The sequence below is a fragment of the Saccopteryx bilineata genome, chromosome 5, assembly GCF_036850765.1.
Source record: "Saccopteryx bilineata isolate mSacBil1 chromosome 5, mSacBil1_pri_phased_curated, whole genome shotgun sequence".
Classification (NCBI taxonomy): domain Eukaryota; kingdom Metazoa; phylum Chordata; class Mammalia; order Chiroptera; family Emballonuridae; genus Saccopteryx; species Saccopteryx bilineata.
This window is the reverse complement of record NC_089494.1, coordinates 8,432,476-8,450,545: the sequence shown is the minus strand read 5'-3', so window position 1 is coordinate 8,450,545 and position 18,070 is coordinate 8,432,476. Positions and strand designations below refer to the sequence as shown.

At 38.0% G+C, this 18,070-nt stretch overlaps 1 protein-coding gene across 1 annotated transcript in view; it reads left to right on the top strand.

Annotated features, from left to right (window-relative positions):
* Nucleotides 1-772: 772 nt before the first annotated feature.
* LOC136306421 (uncharacterized) overlaps nt 773-18,070 on the top strand; it is an 87,584-nt gene continuing 70,286 nt past the window's right edge. Inside the window, exons 1-4 of the mRNA XM_066233013.1 lie at nt 773-910; nt 13,685-13,847; nt 14,946-15,114; nt 17,190-17,273. Of these exons, the coding sequence (XP_066089110.1) occupies nt 879-910; nt 13,685-13,847; nt 14,946-15,114; nt 17,190-17,273 (448 nt within the window). The 5' untranslated portion in view covers nt 773-878. The remainder of the gene's footprint in view (nt 911-13,684; nt 13,848-14,945; nt 15,115-17,189; nt 17,274-18,070) is intronic.

Below are 18,070 nucleotides of genomic sequence, written 5' to 3'. Positions count from 1 at the left end.
GCCAACACTTGGCACAGCGGTGACCCAGTCAGCCTGCTGTCCAGGGACAGAGGAGAGAGAGGGGACACTAGAAAAGACTGGTGTCGTCTGTGTCAGACCCTGTCTGGGTCCCGTGAACCGTGGAGACCAGGAGTACAGGACAGCTGTGCCCAGCACAAGCTCAGCTTACTAGTTCCTCTACCCCCAGTGAGGGGGGTGGGGAGACCCCGTGTGCAGCACTGGGCACACTGCGGCCCTGCCCCCTGCACGGTGTCCTCCTCAGGGTGTGGAATCTGCCCAGATGGAAGTCTACCCCTTTGGGGGAAAGAAAGAGCAGAGGTGGAGAGAGGGGGGAGCCTTCCCCTGTATCTTCACTGTACCTGGGTGAGAACCCCAATTACAGCCTGAGGAAGTCGGACTCAGGGGACCAAATGTGGAAGCCATGACACCGGGGAATGTCGCTCCCCCAGCCCTGTTTCTGGACAGGAGACCTAACTGTCTTACTCTGCCTGCTCTCAGGAGGGTGGGGCACCAGAGGACAGCAGGATTCAGAGATGTTTTTTGTGTCTTCACACAAACGAGGGGACTCCTATTGGCTGGTTCTGCTCCTCACTGGTGGTCCCCATCCTCTGGCTTTCCAGACCCTGCCTGTCCCTCCTTGTCCCCCATTCCTGCTGCTACAAGTCCAGATGGCTGAGCACCACCGTGGGCTGCAGGCGCAGGGAGACAGTGTCTGACAACACTCGGAAAGTTCCTTTCACTTTTGTTTTCCCTATTTGGGTGGAGCCCTCCCTGGCTGAGAAGATTCACAAACCTCTTGTTAGAGGCTGAGCAGTTACACTGGTTTTGTCTGGGACAGCGGAGGGATCAGAGGCCCAGGCAGGGTCCAGGGTAGGACGATGGCCCATGAGTGCCAGGACCTCAGCACCAGGTCAGTCTCTGTCTCCTAACTTTCTCTCTAGCTGGGCTGCTGTTTTATTTTATTTTATTTTTTTATTTATTCATTTTAGAGAGAGAGAGAGAGACAGACAGACAGAAAGGAGGCTGCTGCTTTAGAGTCTGCCATTAGTCCTCTTGTAAGAAGCAGGCGGCAGTCTCTCTTTTCTGATGCTTGGAGGCAGCAATTTATTATTTTCTCATGCCCCCTGATCTCTCTTGTTTCTCAGGCTTCCTCTGCCTTCTCCTAGGTTGTTGCAAAGAGAATAAATACTTTATAATTCAGGGGGAACACATGACATTTTCAAATGCTGGGTGCCCTGGTGTCATGCCTGACCTGGGGACGGGTCAGCTCCGCCTGTCCCCACTCTGGCTGGGGGTCGGGCTCCTCCTGCAGAGATCTCGACCTAAGGGAGTGAATGAAGGAAGTGGAGGGACTAAGGCGCCAGAGACCAGTGCGGTGATTTCCTGGTCTGGAATGGCTTCTACCTCTGACAGGGAAGAGGCTACTATCTTTTTTTTCTCATAATGGGTCAGAAATAACATTACTTAATATGTTTAATTGCTTGATTTTTTTTAACACAAAATGTATATTATCCATCTTTCGTCATAAAATTTCAAATGACGTGAATGTATGTAGAGGGGAAAAGTCCTGCACCCCCCACCCGGCACCCCAGCTTCTGATCCTGGTCCTGTTGAGAGTTGTAGGCACAGATTTTATATTTCTTTCCATGCATCCACACATATACCGTGACTTACTCCTCCAAATGTATCATTTGTGTCTTGCTTTATAATGACTGAGATTATTTTGTATACGCTATTATTAAGTATCTATATTAATATACATGTGTATAAGTATATATATATGTATTAAATATTTATATAAATATTAATTTAAAATTTTTATTATTAAAATTACTAGAGGTCTTTTCATGTTAATGACCATATGGATCTACCTCATTCCTTTTAGTAGTTGCATACTACTGGATGGGATTGATCTACCATAATTTAAAAACTATATTCCATTTGGCCCTGGCCGGTTGGCTCAGCAGTAGAGCGTCGGCCTGGCGTGCGGGGGACCCGGGTTTGATTCCTGGCCAGGGCACATAGGAGAAGCGCCCATTTGCTTCTCCACCCCCCCCCTCCTTCCTCTCTGTCTCTCTCTTCCCCTCCCGCAGCCAAAGCTCCATTGGAGCAAAGATGGCCTGGGCGCTGGGGATGGCTCCTTGGCCTCTGCCTCAGGCACTAGAGTGGCTCTGGTCGCGGCAGAGCGATGCCCCAGAGGGGCAGAGCATTGCCCCCTGGTGGGCAGAGCGTTGCCCCTGGTGGGCATGCCGGGTGGATCCCGGTCGGGCGCATGTGGGAGTCTGTCTGTCTCTCCCGGTTTCCAGCATCAGAAAAATACAAAAATAAATAAATAAATAAATAAATAATTTAAAAAACTATATCCCATTTAAACCATTTATGTTGTTTTCAATTATTTATTGTTACCAACAATAAGTATTTGTCTTGTGTCAAAACCAAAAGGTAACTATCTTGAGGCAAAGGATACTAATATTTAATTGTTTAGAGAGCCTACCAAACTGCCTTCCTAGTGGGGGGACCACCATAACCTCCTGAGGCTGCCAGTGCCCCACGCCCAGACCTCTCAAAGGGGCTGCATGAGGGGATGCCTGCTGTTAATTTGCGTTCTCTGATGAAAGGGGAGTTTGAGCTGGTTTTGTGTCTGTTGGCCATTTAAATTTCCTCTCTTGTCAATTGCTGGTTTGTTCTTTGGCCAATGCAGTCAGTTGAGGTGACTGTCCTTTCTTTATGAACAAAGTCTACGAAGTCACAACTTCATAAGTTATACTTCCTTGTCTTTTAACTGTTTATGGCAGTTCCCATTCTATGAAAGCTTTCAAATGTAGAATAAAGACTTATTACAGTATTGATTTTATAAAATAGATGTACCTTTGTTATTACAAATAAATAAAAGCGGTGCAGAAAGTTACTGGGGAATTCCATGCACACTGTCTTAACCATAGTTCTTGGGTTTTGAAGGAGGCAGACTCCATTCTACCTCTACTTCAGGGTAAGTTTCTTCTTGAATATATTTAAAAAATGTGTTCTCTTTAAGGGTAAAGCTATCCTTTCATTGCTGCCACTTTAACCTTCACAGCTTTATTTGTCCCTAATTAATCATGTCTTTAGCTTTTTTTTTCCTATTCAGCGGTTGTCTCCATCCTGTCTTCTATGACAATTATTTACTTTTTAGTAGTCCTTATGGTTTTTTAGTACTAATTTTTTTAAAAAACATGTTGATTCTGTTCATTTCTTCATCCCCCAGACATAGCCCTCTGCCTGTATCAAGTTCAGATAATCAGCCTCTAGCTGTGTTCAGAATTGATGTATCTTTTCATAGGTCAAAGTGACTCCGTTAACTTTCAATTCTCTACATTCTCTGGACTCGTCTCAATTCTTGTTTCCATTTCTAAATGTGGAGCCCTCAGGTAATTCTACTCTGCTTCTCTGAGACTTTTCAAACGGTTTCTTTCACTTCTTGGCCTGAAAAAAATTTATATGTAAACTCAGGGGGGGGGGTCTGACTGTGTTGGAGCCCCTCACCCAGCCCTGCATGCCAATACAAGCTTATTTCTGTCCCTTGCTCCCAGCGGAACCTGTTGTTCTCAACCAAGTCCAGATTCTCGTTCTCTGCTCTCTGACTAGTCTTTCTATTTTCTTAATGGTGTCTTTTGAAGCCCAAAAGATTAAATATTTTTAATTCTAATTTATCAGATTGTTTCTCTTATGGATCAAGCCTTTGGTGTTATAACTACCTTTTTGTCTAACCCCAGTTCACAAAGACTTCCTCCTACATATTTTCAAAAAGTGTGACCGTTTCTGCTTTGACACAGCACCAGCTGTAGCAATTCCCGCTCACACCAGCCATGGGCCTCTGCTTCTCCCAACCTTTTCCCACGCCATGTTGTCCATCACTCACGAAATTGCGTTTGCCAGTCTAATGGCTGAGATATGGTTTCCCACTGATGTGTTAGTTTGTATATGTAAATGTATTTACTGGAAAACTACAGCATTAATTCTCTTTTCTCTAAGTGACTGTTCAGGTCCATTTTTCTCAGGATTGCATGTTATTTTTATCAATTGGCTGGAGTCTTTGTATATCAGATATAGTATTAACCCTCAGACGTGTGTGCTGAAAATATTTTTTCTAAGTTCTTTTAATATCTTAAAAATGTATGTTTAACATTTAAGCCTATTAAATCTTCCTTTACTTTCTTTTTATATTTTTCTCTGCTTGCCTCAAATATTTGTTCATATACATTTTTAAATTACTTTCTGCAGTTTCAATGAGATTACAAATTGCAAGTGCCCTACACTTTTACAATAATTTCAGAAGGATTAACATTTTAAAACTGCGATGTTTTCTTAATTGGAGGCACTTTTTACATCTCCATTTATTTAGATCTGTTTAATTTTCTTCAATGAGACATTATAGTTTCTTCCATAGGTTTATAACTATTAGATGTTTATAAATATATGCATGTGCATTTACTATTGTGTTTAAAGTATTATTTTATTCTTTTCAATACAGAACATGTTGCTACAAATAATATCTGTCAGTTTAATGTATCTGTTCTTTTTTACTCCTTTTTTCAATTTCTTAGGGAATTTAGGTAGGTTTTAATTGTTTCTGCATATATAATCATAGATCATATAATGTTGCATCTTATTTTACTATTTACACCAATGCATTCATTTTCTTATCCTATTGTATTAGGTAAAACATATAGATGTAAATTGTGATAAATGTAAGCATTGTTTATTTTTGTTTGAATGGCCTCATCATTTCATAGTTTACCTCAGTGTTTGTTAATTTTGGTGACTTCACATTGTGTCAGTTTCCACCTATTTCATATAGTTTTTCTAAAAACAGTTGCTAGGTGTTTTCAAACTTTCTATTTAAATAATTTATGGATGTAATAAAATATTTTTCCTGCTTTTTTATTGTTGCAATAAATTACATAATAAGATTTCCTAATATTTATTCATTCTTACTCAGTCTCATTTCACTACTTCCCTTTTTTCTTCTTCCTCTTTATCAAAATAGCCTGTAACTAAAAGATTGGTTTCCTCTTTTAAGCCAACAGAGTGCTTTATGTTTCATTTCATAAAATCTTTGGTTGTATTTTTGTCTTTTTTTTCCCCCTACATGCAGTCTGTTAAACTGTGCCCATTATAACTTTCCGAGTCTTCTTTTGTGACCAAGATTATGATGTACCGATACACATTTCAAAAGTATTGAAAAATATTGTGTGCTTCTAATTTCTGGGACACAAGATTAAGTAATACCTCTTCTTTCCTAAATTCTCCGAGCCTGTGTGATCATTTTTGCCAGTGTAAAGAGTCAACACTAGACTCTTTAGTTTTAGAGGTGAATGTTTTTCAGTATCTGTGAAACATTTGTCTTAATATTTGTTTCTTTTATTTTCTTTATGCATGGATACTAGCATCATTTTTTCTTATTGTTCACGTTTGCATACCCTAACTTGCCTATTTTTTATTTTAACAACTTTTGTGGCACTTACTGTGTCAAAAAAAAACCTCATGTCTTTTATTGGATTCTATTTTTGGTCCTGTGTCTTCCAATATCACCACTGTTTCATTTACATTGTTTCATATATTTTCATATTGTTTCCTGTTTTAACTGTTATACTTCTCATTGTTTTTCTTGTTTTATTTTTGTCTAAAAATGTAAGCTATGTTTTCTTTTTATTTTATTTTTTACTATTTAAAAAAAGACATAACTTTAATTTTTATTTCTGAAATTCAGTTTTAATCTATTTTTTGGGAATTTTTAGTTTGGAAAAAATATTGTTCAAGTTTTTAAATGATTTAAAACAAATTATTTAAATCAAATTTCCCTTTACCATGTAGCTTAACACTTTAAGTTTGTTATTATACTTTGAAGCTTTATATCAAAATAGTTATTTTGCAAAATAAATTTCTTCTCTTTCCAGAATAATTTTCTTCATACAAATTTTTTTACACATTTAGTTAAATACAAACCTAGGCTTTTTATATTTTGTTGTTATTGTTAATGGTATTGTTCTATTTAATTTTGAATTCCAATTTTTCAATGCCAGTATATTCAAAAGCAATTAATATTTGCATATTGCCTTGAATCTGTGTCCTTGCTCTACTTACATAGTAGTTTCAGGAGATTTTTTGGTGAATTCTTTTGGTTTTCCTACATAGACAATTACATCATCTGCCAAAAAGGACAGTTTTATTTCTTCCAACCCAAACTCTATAGTTTTAATTTCTTTTTCTTTTTTTAGTGTATCTTCTCATACAATGTTGAATAAGAGTTGTAAAAGAGGACATTTTTGCCTTGCTCCTGATCTTAGGGAGAAAGTGTGCAGGTTCTCAGCAGTGGGTATATCAGCTATAGTTTTCTTATGGGTGTTCTTTCTTCCATTGAGGAAATTCCTTTCTTTTTTTATTTTTTTTAATTTTTTTTTATTTTTTTTCATTTTTCTGAAGCTGGAAACAGGGAGAGACAGTCAGACTCCCGCATGCGCCCGACCAGGATCCACCTGGCACGCCCACCAGGGGCGATGCTCTGCCCATCCTGGGCGTCGCCATGTTGCGACCAGAGCCACTCTAGCACCTGGGGCAGAGGCCACAGAGCCATCCCCAGCGCTCAGGCCATCTTTGCTCCAATGGAGCCTTGCGGGAGGGGAAGAGAGAGACAGAGAGGAAAGCGCAGCGGAGGGGTGGAGAAGCAAATAGGCGCTTCTCTTGTGTGCCCTGGCCGGGAATCGAACCCAGGTCCTCCGCACGCTAGGCCGACGCTCTACCGCTGAGCCAACCGGCCAGGGCCGGAAATTCCTTTCTATGTCCAGGTTGCTAGGAGTCTTCACATGAATGAGTGTTGGATTTTGTCAAGTGAGTTTTTTGCATCAGTTGATATGATCACTCCATTGTTCTTCATCAGCCTCTTGATATGGTGGCTCACACTGATTGGTTTGGAATGTGAACCAGCCTTACACATCTGAGATAAATTACACTTGGTCATGAGTATAATTTTTTTATACATTTGTTGTATGCAATTTGCCAATGTTTTGGTGAAGATTTTGCATCAATATTCATGAGAGCTATTGGTCTATAGTTTGTTATCATGTGCTTTTAGTGATATCAAATTGTTGAACTCATGGAATGAGTTAAGAAGTGTTCCCTCTGGTTCTGTTTTCTGTTCAAGGTTTTGGAGAACTGGTATCATTTCTTAGTTCAATGTTTAGTAGAACTCACCATGGAAACTATTTAAGCCTGACAATTTTTTCAAATATGTTAATTATTCATTCAGTTTTTAAAAAATGGATATAAGCTTATTCACAGGATCTATTTCTCCTTGAATGAGTTTTGGTAGTTTGTATCTTTCAAGGATTTGGCCCATTTTATTAAAATTACCAAAAATTGTACACATAGATTTTTTTACAATATTCTTTCAAATGCTTTTGACATTCATGAGGTTAGTTGTGATGTTCCAAATTAAACTTCTAACGTTGATATTTTGTGTCTTTTCTAATTTTGTTTTAATTAGCCTGTGGGAAAGTTTATGATTTTATTAATATTTTCCAAGAACCAGCTTTGGGTTTTGTGAGTTTTTCATTTGCATTTAGTTCAAACAATTTTAAAATTTCTCTTGAGACTTCTTTTTTGACCCATTTGTTATTTAGAAGTATAATTTTCAATTTCCCAATATCTGAAGTTTCCATTTATGACTGTTATTAATTTCTAGTTTAACTTCTATGTTGTCTGATTTCTATTCTTTTAAATTTAACGTATGTTTTTTGACCCAAAATGAGATCTATCTTGGAGAAGATGAGTTTTTCCTGTGATAACAAGGAATATGTGTATTCAGTGTTGTGAAATGTAGTATTCTATAGATGCCAAATAGATCAATTTTATTGACAGTGATATTCACATAAATGCATTTTTATTGAGTCTCTGCCTGCTAGATGTATAAATTACTAAAACAGGGTGTTGGACACATCAAACTTTAATAGTAGACTTGTTTATTTCTTCTTGTAGTTATTTTCAATTTTTATACTATATAACTTGGTTTTCTGTGTTTAAGTAAAAGCAGGTTAAAGGATTGTTAAATCTTTTTGGAAAACAGATCCCTCTTTCATATGTAATGCCCTCCTTCTCCTTCCTAATTTTTCTTGTTCTGAATCTTCTTTGTCTGGAAATAATATAGTTACTCTATCTTTCTCTTGATTAGTGTCAGCGTGATATATTTTCTCCATTCTTTACATGAGTCTTTATATTTAGAGTTTTATTTTGTTGGCAGGATACAGTTTTAAAATTTTTCTCAGTCATGTTGATAATCTCCGATTTTATTAATAGTTTGTAGCGGTAAGACCATTCCCATTGCCAGCGATGATTAATATGTCGAATGAATAATTATCATGTTTGTAACTGTTCCTATTTACTGCCTTTGTTCTTGGTTTCATCCCCACTCCTTTTTTTCTGCCTCCTTTGGTTTTAATTTAGCACATTACATGATTTCATCTTATCTCTTCTATTAACATATAAATTTTACTTCTCTTTAAATGTTTTTAGTGTCTGCCTAGATATTGGAATATACATTTTATACCACTTCCCCTGTAGCACATGTACCGGATAACAGAGTATTCCCAATACCTCCCTCCCATCCCTTATGGCATTGCTGCCATTCATTGCACTGATTATACGCTGTAATCATCACTTGTTCCACTCTGTGCTGTTTGGTCCAATGCTAGCTCCATCGTGGGCTCTTTTACTGTCTCCTAGTTTAGATACACTGGGTTTTTATTTTTATATCTTCCTCACTACTGGCTTACTTTTCTGTTTTTCTGAAAGTCATTCTAATGTATTTTCAGAAGATTATAAAGATACTGCTGTACTAGTATTATACATTCATTAAACAAACGAAACCCTCTAAAACCATACTACATGATTTAGAAAATTTTTGCAAGGTATTCATGTATAAAACAACCATGATGCAGAAAAGGTTGTATAGTGCAGGGAAAAAAATATATGATGCAAAAAAAGAAAATTATGTAATATAATATAATATGATGACAAAACATGCTGGAATGTATGGGTAGGGTGTGAACATAGGTAGATGAAATTCCATGCTTATGGAGCATTTAAGGAAGAATCCATGCAAAGTAATTAAAATGATTATGTGGCAGAGGTGGAAACAGTGTTGTGGGTGGAAAGGGATGAGAAATGTGCTGGGCAGGAAACAAGCCAAATAAATAAATTAGTGATTGCATAAACATTTAAGACCATTTCAAACTTTCATTTTAAAATATGTATTTGTGTACCTGTATATAAAAGCAATAATGAAAATTTAAGGAAAACATCAAAACTGGTTTTCCATAAAGTAGAATTCCCCAGCCCTACATGTGTGACATTGACCTGGTTCTTTCTGAGTTTGAAAACCTGCCTCTACAAACTGTGTTAGAGAAGAGATGTTTCAAGCTGTTCACCATCATGCCTCCATCGGTGGAATGTTTCTTAATTCTTTCTGGAAGCTTTAAGTTTTTCTTTTTCTTTTTCAGGCATTCTTATTTCATAATGTTGTGCGCCTTGGCAGTTCTTTTGAAATTCATTTGTGTAAAATACCCGATTGTGCCGGGTTTTTTTTTTTTTTTTTTCTGAAGCTGGAAATGGGGAGAGACAGTCAGACAGACTTCCGCATGAGCCCGACCGGGATCCACCCGGCACGCCCACCAGGGGCGACGCTCTGCCCACCAGGGGGCGATGCTCTGCCCCTCCCAGGTGTCGCTCTGCCACGACCAGAGCCACTCTAGCGCTTGGGGCAGAGGCCAAGGAGCCATCCCCAGCGCCCAGGCCATCTTTGCTCCAATGGAGCCTTGGCTGCGGGAGGGGAAGAGAGAGACAGAGAGGAAGGAGGGGGGGGGGAGTGGAGAAGCAAATGGGCGCTTCTCCTATGTGCCCTGGCCGGGAATTGAACCCAGGTCCCCCCCATGCCAGGCCGACGCTCTACCGCTGAGCCAACCGGCCAGGGCCTGTGCCGGGTTTTTTTTTGTTTTTGTTTTTTATTAATTTTAATGGGGTGGCATTAATCAATTAGGGTATAGAGGTTCAGAGAAAACATCTCCAGGTTATTTTGACATTTGATTATGTTGCATACCCATCACCCAAAGTCATATAGTCTTCCATCACCTTCTATCTGGTTTTCTTTCTGCCCCTCCTCTCCTCCCACCTCCTCCCCTCCCCTCCCCACCCCCCGGTAACCCCCACACTCTTGTCCATGTCTCTGAGTCTCATTTTTATGTCCCACCTATGTATGGAATCATATAGTTCTTTTGAAATTCATTTGTGTAAAATACCCGATTGTTCCGTTTTAAAAACATTCATGTCCTCTACTCTGTGGTCTCCTTAAATGATTCCCTTGATGTGTCCCCCTTCTCTGTTTTCTCTGCCCAGCTGTCTCGACTCAAATTATATGTCTAGTAGATTGTCTATATTAAGCCTTAGAATCTTATATTTTCTCTCAAGATTACTTTTTCTTTTTCATTTTAATCTCCTTACCTATTTTTGTGTTAAAGTTTCTCAGTTTTATTTTACTATTATATAAATAATTTTTTAATTCTGAAATCATTTAAAAAATAGCTAAGACCTTTTAAATACTTTCCCCATTGGTTTGAGAGAGAGAGAAGAAGGGAGAAAGCAGAAAGGAGAGAGAGAGAGAGAGAGAGAGACAGACATCCACTCATTGTTTCACTTAGTTGTCCCTTAGTGTTTTTCACCCATTAGTTGCTTCCCATATGTGCCCTGAGTGGGGATCAAACCTGTGACCTCCGTGTGCTGGGATGATGCTCAATCTACTGAGCCACCTGGCCAGAGACTAGACCACTATGTCTTTCAATTGTGGTTCTGTTTTCTTAGCATCATGGGGCGCAGTATGGATTCTCAGATCTCTCTAAAACATTACTTTAGGGGAACTCTTCTCATTTTTCCTACATTATTTGTTTCTCATAGATTAACTTTTTTAAAAAAATTATTTTTATTCTGATATTTGAAAATTTCCTCAAATATCTATGGACATTATATGTTTCTGCTTAAGAAGAGGCTGAAAAGTCAATCATTGAGATTCACTATTAAAGAATAAAGAAACAAAATCCCACAAATATCTCATTTGTAGGATACATTTGATACAATTCAACATCCACCTGTGATAAAACTTGATACAAATTCACAATTGCCAGAAACTTCTGCATTATTATTAAAAACATATATTTACAAAAATATACAGCAAACCTTATACTTAATGGTGAATATGAATGTTTTTTATTTTAGTCTGAAAACAAGGCAAGTAGGTCAACTCTCACCACTTCTTTTCAACATTGAAGTTAAACTGCTAAGCACTGTAATAAGACAAGAAAAAGAAATAATTTTTGAAAAGCAAAAAGTCAAGCAGTTGTTTTTTATTTGTTTTTAGGGAGATTTTTTTGCTAGTAATAATATTTTTTATAAAATTTAAAGGAAATCTGTAATATTTTATGAAGATTCACTATGAATTAGAAAGGTTGCAAATACATGGTTAATATTTTATAAAACTAATACTATTTCTATAAAATAATAACAAGCTGTTAAAATCAATTTTATTTAAAGTAACATCATAAAGAAAAAGTTTAAAGGAAGACATGCATGACATCTATACTGAAAACTATAAACATTTTCAACTAAAATTAGAAAAAACTTCCTGAATGGAGAGTGATACGATGTTAACAAAAATTGGAACTCAATGTTGTCAAGATATCAATTCCCAGCAAACCTATCAATGGGCATCTAGGTTGTATCCATATCTTAGCTATAACTAACTAGTAATGTTGCAGTGAATATAGGGGTATATATATCTTTTCAAATTAGTGCTGTTTTCTTCAGATAATTGCCCAGAAGTAGAATTGCTGGGTCATATGGAAGCTCTATTGTTAAGTTTTGAGGACTCTCCATACTCCTTTTTATAGTTGTTGCACTAATTTACAGTTCCACTAACAGAGTACAAGAGTTCCTTTTTCTCTGCATCTTGGCCATTACTTGTTATTTGTTGATTTATTAATGATAGTCATTTTGACAGGTGTGAGGAGATATCTCATTGAGGTTTAAATTTACATTTCCCTGATGATTAGTGATGATGAGCATATTTTCATATGTCTGTGGCCATGTGTATGTCCTCTTGGGAGAAAAGTCTATTCTCCCAATAGGTTCTCTGCCTATTTTTTAATTGGATTGTTTTGTTTTTGTTTTCGGTGTTAACTTCTGTGAGATTTTTATATATTTATCAGATGTATCATTTACAAATAACTTCTTTCATTCAGTAGATTGTTTTATTTTTTGTTTTGTTAATCGTTTCCTTCACTGTGCAAAATCTTTTTAGTTGGATGTTGTCCCATTTAATTAGTTATTTATTTATCTTTTCTTCCTGTTACTCAAAGAGATACCCAAAAAGATATTGCTAACAATGTCAAAAAGTTGTCTGCCTATATTTTCTTCCAGGAGTTTAATAGTTTCATGTCTAAAGCTAAGTCTTTAATCCATTTTGAGTTTATTTTTGTATATGGTGCAAGAAAGTGGTGAAATTTTAATTTTTTATACATGTATCTGTCCAGTTTTACTAACACCACTTATTGAAGAGACTGTCTTTATTTCATTGTCTTTGCCTCCTTTGTCTTAAATTAATTGGCCATGTAAGCAAGGATCTATTTCTGGACTCTTCATTCTATTCCATTGATCTACATATCTGGTTTTTGCCAGTTAATTATTATAACTTTATAGTATATTTTGATATTAGAGAGCATGATATTTTCCACTTTGTTTCTTCTCAAGATTTCTTTGGCTATGTGGGGTCCTTTGTGATTCCATATACACTTAGGATTAATTCTAATACTGAGAAAAATGTATTTTACAATGTATTACTTTAAATTTGTATATTATTTTAGGTAGTAAGGATATTTTAATGATATTAATTTTTCTAATTCATGAGCATGGTATATATATATTTTATTTATTTATTCTTATCTTCAATTTCTTTTATTAATGTCTTACAGTTTTCAGAGTAAAGGTATTTCACATTTATTCTTAAGTATTTTATACTTTTTGATGCAGCTGTAAATGAGATTGTTTTCTTAATTTCTTCTTATGATCCTTTGTGCTTCATGGGTGCTTAGAAACACAACAGATTTCTGTATATTAATCTTTATCCTGCAACTTTACTGATGTCATTTATTAGCTCTAATAGCTTTTTAGTGGAGTTTTCAAATATAATATTATGCCATCTGTCAATAATGAGAGTTTTACTTCTTTTTTTCCAATTTATATGCCCTTTATTTTTTTTGTTTTATCTGATTGTTGTCACTAGAACTTCTAACACTGTTGAATAGAAAGAAGTTTTCTCTCTTTTATTATAAATTTTTAATTTAAAATATTCTAGATATGTTTAGAAGAATACAATGGCTTTAACTGGGACAGTCTGTACTTTTGTAACAATATGTATGCCTTTCTGATCCTTCCTGTTTTCATTATATCTTTATTGCATCAATTTTATTTATTCTGTTCTCTACTCAGGACCACTTACTTTATACATGTTCATTCTTCTCATTTTGTCCTTCATATGTAAAATGTTACAGCCTTTACAAGCATCTCAAAGTCTTGGCCATTTTGTCATGGTGTCCTTTCTCCCTAGGATGGCTGCAGTAGACCAGACCATAATCGAGAGGCTTATCTATGAGACTACACTCACTCATTTCAAAAGCCATAAGGTCGAGATTTCAGATGCAATAAAAACAGCATTTCCTTTCCTTGAGATACTTCGAGACCGTGGTTTCATCACCAAAGAACAGTTTAACGTAAGTGAGGTTTATTATGTCACAATCTGGTAAACCAACCCAAATTCATTATGTTTTATTGATAGTTTGGAGTCAAATGTCAGAACACAGCTAAGTAACTGAGGAGTCTACAAGTGGAGTCCTTCTCAAGTACTGCTATAAATGTTTCTATAAGGTCAAAAGGAGAAGAGTAGCAGGCATCATTGGAAAAGGTTTTGCTTCTAACTGAAGGACCAGGACCCCACAATGCCCCCCAGAAGTCGGGGTGAATAGCACTGGAGATAAAGTATCTGAAGCTGGTGGGCTCTAGGCTGTGGAATGCCTTATAGAAGTTGCATGTACAATATAGCATATTCTAGGACGGAAAAGTAATTTTAATGAATGGAAAATAAATTTAATGAATTGATTTAATAAAATAATTTATAAAACATTTTATTTCAATAAACATCTATTTGAGTACTTAGATCTAAGAGCATTAAAAAACAGAATTAATGTCTTGTTAGGACAAACTTAGACGTAGATGTTTGCTAGTCTCCAACCATTTTTAGTTTTTTTGTGTGTTTATTTGTTTTTTACTTTTGGTATTTAGGAGTCTTGGAATTTAGGTTATTTTTAGCAAGAGACATAGGTGGAGATCAGAGACACAAGTCTTTTCCTTTTTTTCTCTATGACCAAGTTCACAGGGTGGGGAATATCACCACTTGGTTTCCTTGAGCTCATGCAGGGCCAGTAAGCCCAGGGGAAGAGACAAGGGTTTTCCTGTCAACAGAACGGCAGCTCGTGACCTGCTAAGTCTATTCCTAAATCACTGGGCCAGGCTCGGAAAGGGCTACACATTATTTAACTTTGAACCCATTTTTGTTCTTTAAAAAAATTGCTTTTTCTTCTATCTAATGTAAAAGAGGGCGAGGAGTTTCGATTCACCAGTGGGTGTTTTGAAGCAGGAAAGATCCACTTATTCCACTTAGTAGCCATATAACTACAGAGATATCCTAAAACGTTCCATGAGAAAATACCTATGTAGGGAAATTGTAACACATTAACAATGAAATCACTCTCTGGGGCTCTTCTGGAACTTAGAAGTCCATATTTATATTTCTCTATTCATTATTTTTTAAGGAGTCTGAAAAAGCTTGGAAAAACCTGTCACCTGTTCCAAAAGTAGTATATGATGTTCTCAGTGAACTGGAGAAGAACTTTGACATGTCATTTATGAAAATTTTGTTCAGCAAGGTCATCATGAAGAACTACCCTGATTTGAATGAAGTTCGTGAAGACTTCAGAAACGGTAATTAGGTTTATTACCTATCTTTCAATGTTCACAGCAAATTTTTTTTATGAATACCTATTGAGCATCTACATGTGTCACATACAGTATTAGGAAATGGGGATATTGTATTCAAGAAAGCAGATCTATCATGAGCCTTCTTGAAGCTTTGGTATGATGACTACAGCGCAACACCCACCTGGAGGTCTGCTTAGCTCTACATCTAGACTCACGGGACAACCAGAGCCACCGTGACATCAGATTTACTTAGAAGGACGAATCCCACCATGGCAGCATCACTTACTTCTCTTCCGAGGGACCCCCAGCTGTGGTCCACACAGCTGTCCACCAAGTTGACTACTATCTGCCTTGAGTGACAGCTTAGCTGTGAGTTCAGGATCCACCTGGCTTAGCAGCACCCTGCCTAGAAAAGTTAATGTCTCATGTAGCAACTCTGTAGTCATAACTTACAGGGGCCCTACAAGGGACAGCTGAGTTGCAAGAGTTACTTCACTGAGGGAAGACCCATTATGGTTGATAGTTTACATGTAGTCCCTCTGAGTCCGCATACAGTTTACGGGTCATGGGTCATCTTTCACTCTAAATCCAGTGTTGCCTTAGTCACACAGGAGAGAGATCACCTTTTCATGTGTTTAAAGTAATGAGCATGAAAGTTAACCCAGGTCAAATTTACCCTTAAAGAAGGATAATGGTTGTGTTAGCTCTTTCTCCACAAGGAGTGAAGTAAACATTAATCAAATAATTTCAAAACCAATTGCTCTTCCATAGTTTTTTTTTTTTTGATACTATACAACACTATAAGATTGATCCGCCACTTTTTTTGAGACTTACAATTTATATTTTTAATTGTAGTAGGAATTTGTGATTGGAATTCTCTCTCTAAAAATTTTTCATCTGACTTGCCTGAAAATTTTTTTATTCCAACACAAGATGGTTGGAATCATCAACCATCAAATATCAACACAAGATGGTATCAACACAAAATGTCCAAATAACAATGGGAAATAGTTATATGAATTAAGGGGTGCAGATGCTATGGGAAAAGGTATAGCATGTGAAAGGGCCCCATGTATCTGCAAAACAAGGACACCTTGGATTTTTCTCAGTCAGAGAGAGAGAAGAAGATGATGGGAGTCAATTCAAAAGAATAAATTTGAAAAGAATTTGAAAGGTTGGATATCTGAAGCTAAAGAATTCTAAGTTTATTTGTTGGACATAAAAGAGATCCTACAGGCTTGTAGGTTTGTAAGTACAGGTTTATTGCTCCAGAGGTGCACCTGCCATCAGCCCTGGGGTGAGTGGACCCCGCGCCTTCCACGTCTCCTCCTGCCTGGACTCCTCCCAGATGCCCACCTGGCTTCTTGGTTTATTTCCTTCCTCTTACTTTTCTGGGTCACCTACATGCAGGGCCCTGGGGCACTGACCGGCCTCCCCTCTTTGGCAGCCTCCCAGGTCCCTGGTCCAGGCCTTTTGGGATTTCCCCCTGGGCCACAATATTCACTCCCTGCTTGTGACTTCAGAGATTGTCCCTCCTTTGTTTCTGGGAACTGGTCCCCCTGGAAGTCTTTCTAGTTCTTCCTGTGCCCTCTGCTGTCTCTTTGGGAAGTGCTCATCATCCCTGACTTAATTTATTCCTTCCTTTTGACCAATGATTTACTTAACTTTCTTGTGCTTTTCTTTTATACACATAGACATCTACAGGATATTAGTTCTTTTTCAAAGAAATTTCTGTTTTTTCTTACACTTTGAACAGGTCAAAATACACCTTTAACTTTCGTTATTTGTTTGATGCTTTTCCAGCCATCAGAAATTTGTTTACACGAGGAACAGGCTCACAATGTCTCTGTGACTCCTCTGCCCTGAGATTTGAGTGGCTGCCGTCTGTATAGGAAACATACGGGCTCCTTGTTGGGGGTTCTCTTTTCTGTCCCAGGGATGATGGGAAACTTTACCATGAGAATTGCCATCAACTTTGTCATGAGAGACGCAAGGGCTGGAAACAACTAAACATATACATTTATGTTCTTAGGTTGTGATGAAGATCTCTAATTGTGTTTTTTTCTACCTCTCCTCAGCGGTTCAAGAAAAAATTTATTTCCCAGAAGGTAATGGAAAAGAGAGAGCAGAGAACCCTAACATCCAACTAAGCCTTGAACAGGGTGATTGCAAGCAGACAAAACCCAACTCTCATCTGCTAAGGGAAAGGGAGAAAGGGAGGTGGGCCCTGAGTCCTGAGTGGGCCTGGGGATCAGGCAGGAACCGTTCAGGACCATGGAGAAGGCAGGGAGGGTGTTTGTATGAACATCTGACCAGAGCCTGATCCTGGAGGGACAGCTATGAAAAGAGACCATTGGCCCAATAACCAAGGCCGAGGAGCAGGAACCCAGTGTGTCAGGAAACCGGATTTAAAGAGAATGCTGACCCGGAACTAATTGTGATTTAGAAGGACCCCTGTAGGAGATGTGTGATGCTGTGAAGGGCTGGGAACTATGGGCCCAAAGTCATCATCACAGAGGAGACTCTCGATGATGACAGATGAAGAGACTGATTTAAACCTGGGGGATGTGGCTCAGGAGCAGGAATATTCAAGGAGATCGGCAGTCACACAGGGAGAGGAGAGGAAGTGGTCAGATGTGGAGGAGGGGATGTGGGCACCTTGAGAGAGAGGAAGAAGGGGGGCAATGAAAGCCGGGGAAAGGGGTGAAGGACACAGTGAAACAACCACATCACTAAGAGCTCACCTATTGAGCATTTGCTCTGGCAGAGGTGGGCTTAGTGCTCACCGCTACCTTCGGGGGCAGTATCACTCTCCGCCCATTCGTAGAAAAGGAGACTGAACTCTAGAGAGACCATGAGTGTGTTTGGCCTGTGGTCCAATGAGCAGGATGAACCAGGCACTGTGATGTTAACCCTGCACACTCAATCCTCATGGAAAGGCCAACAAGACAGTAAAGTG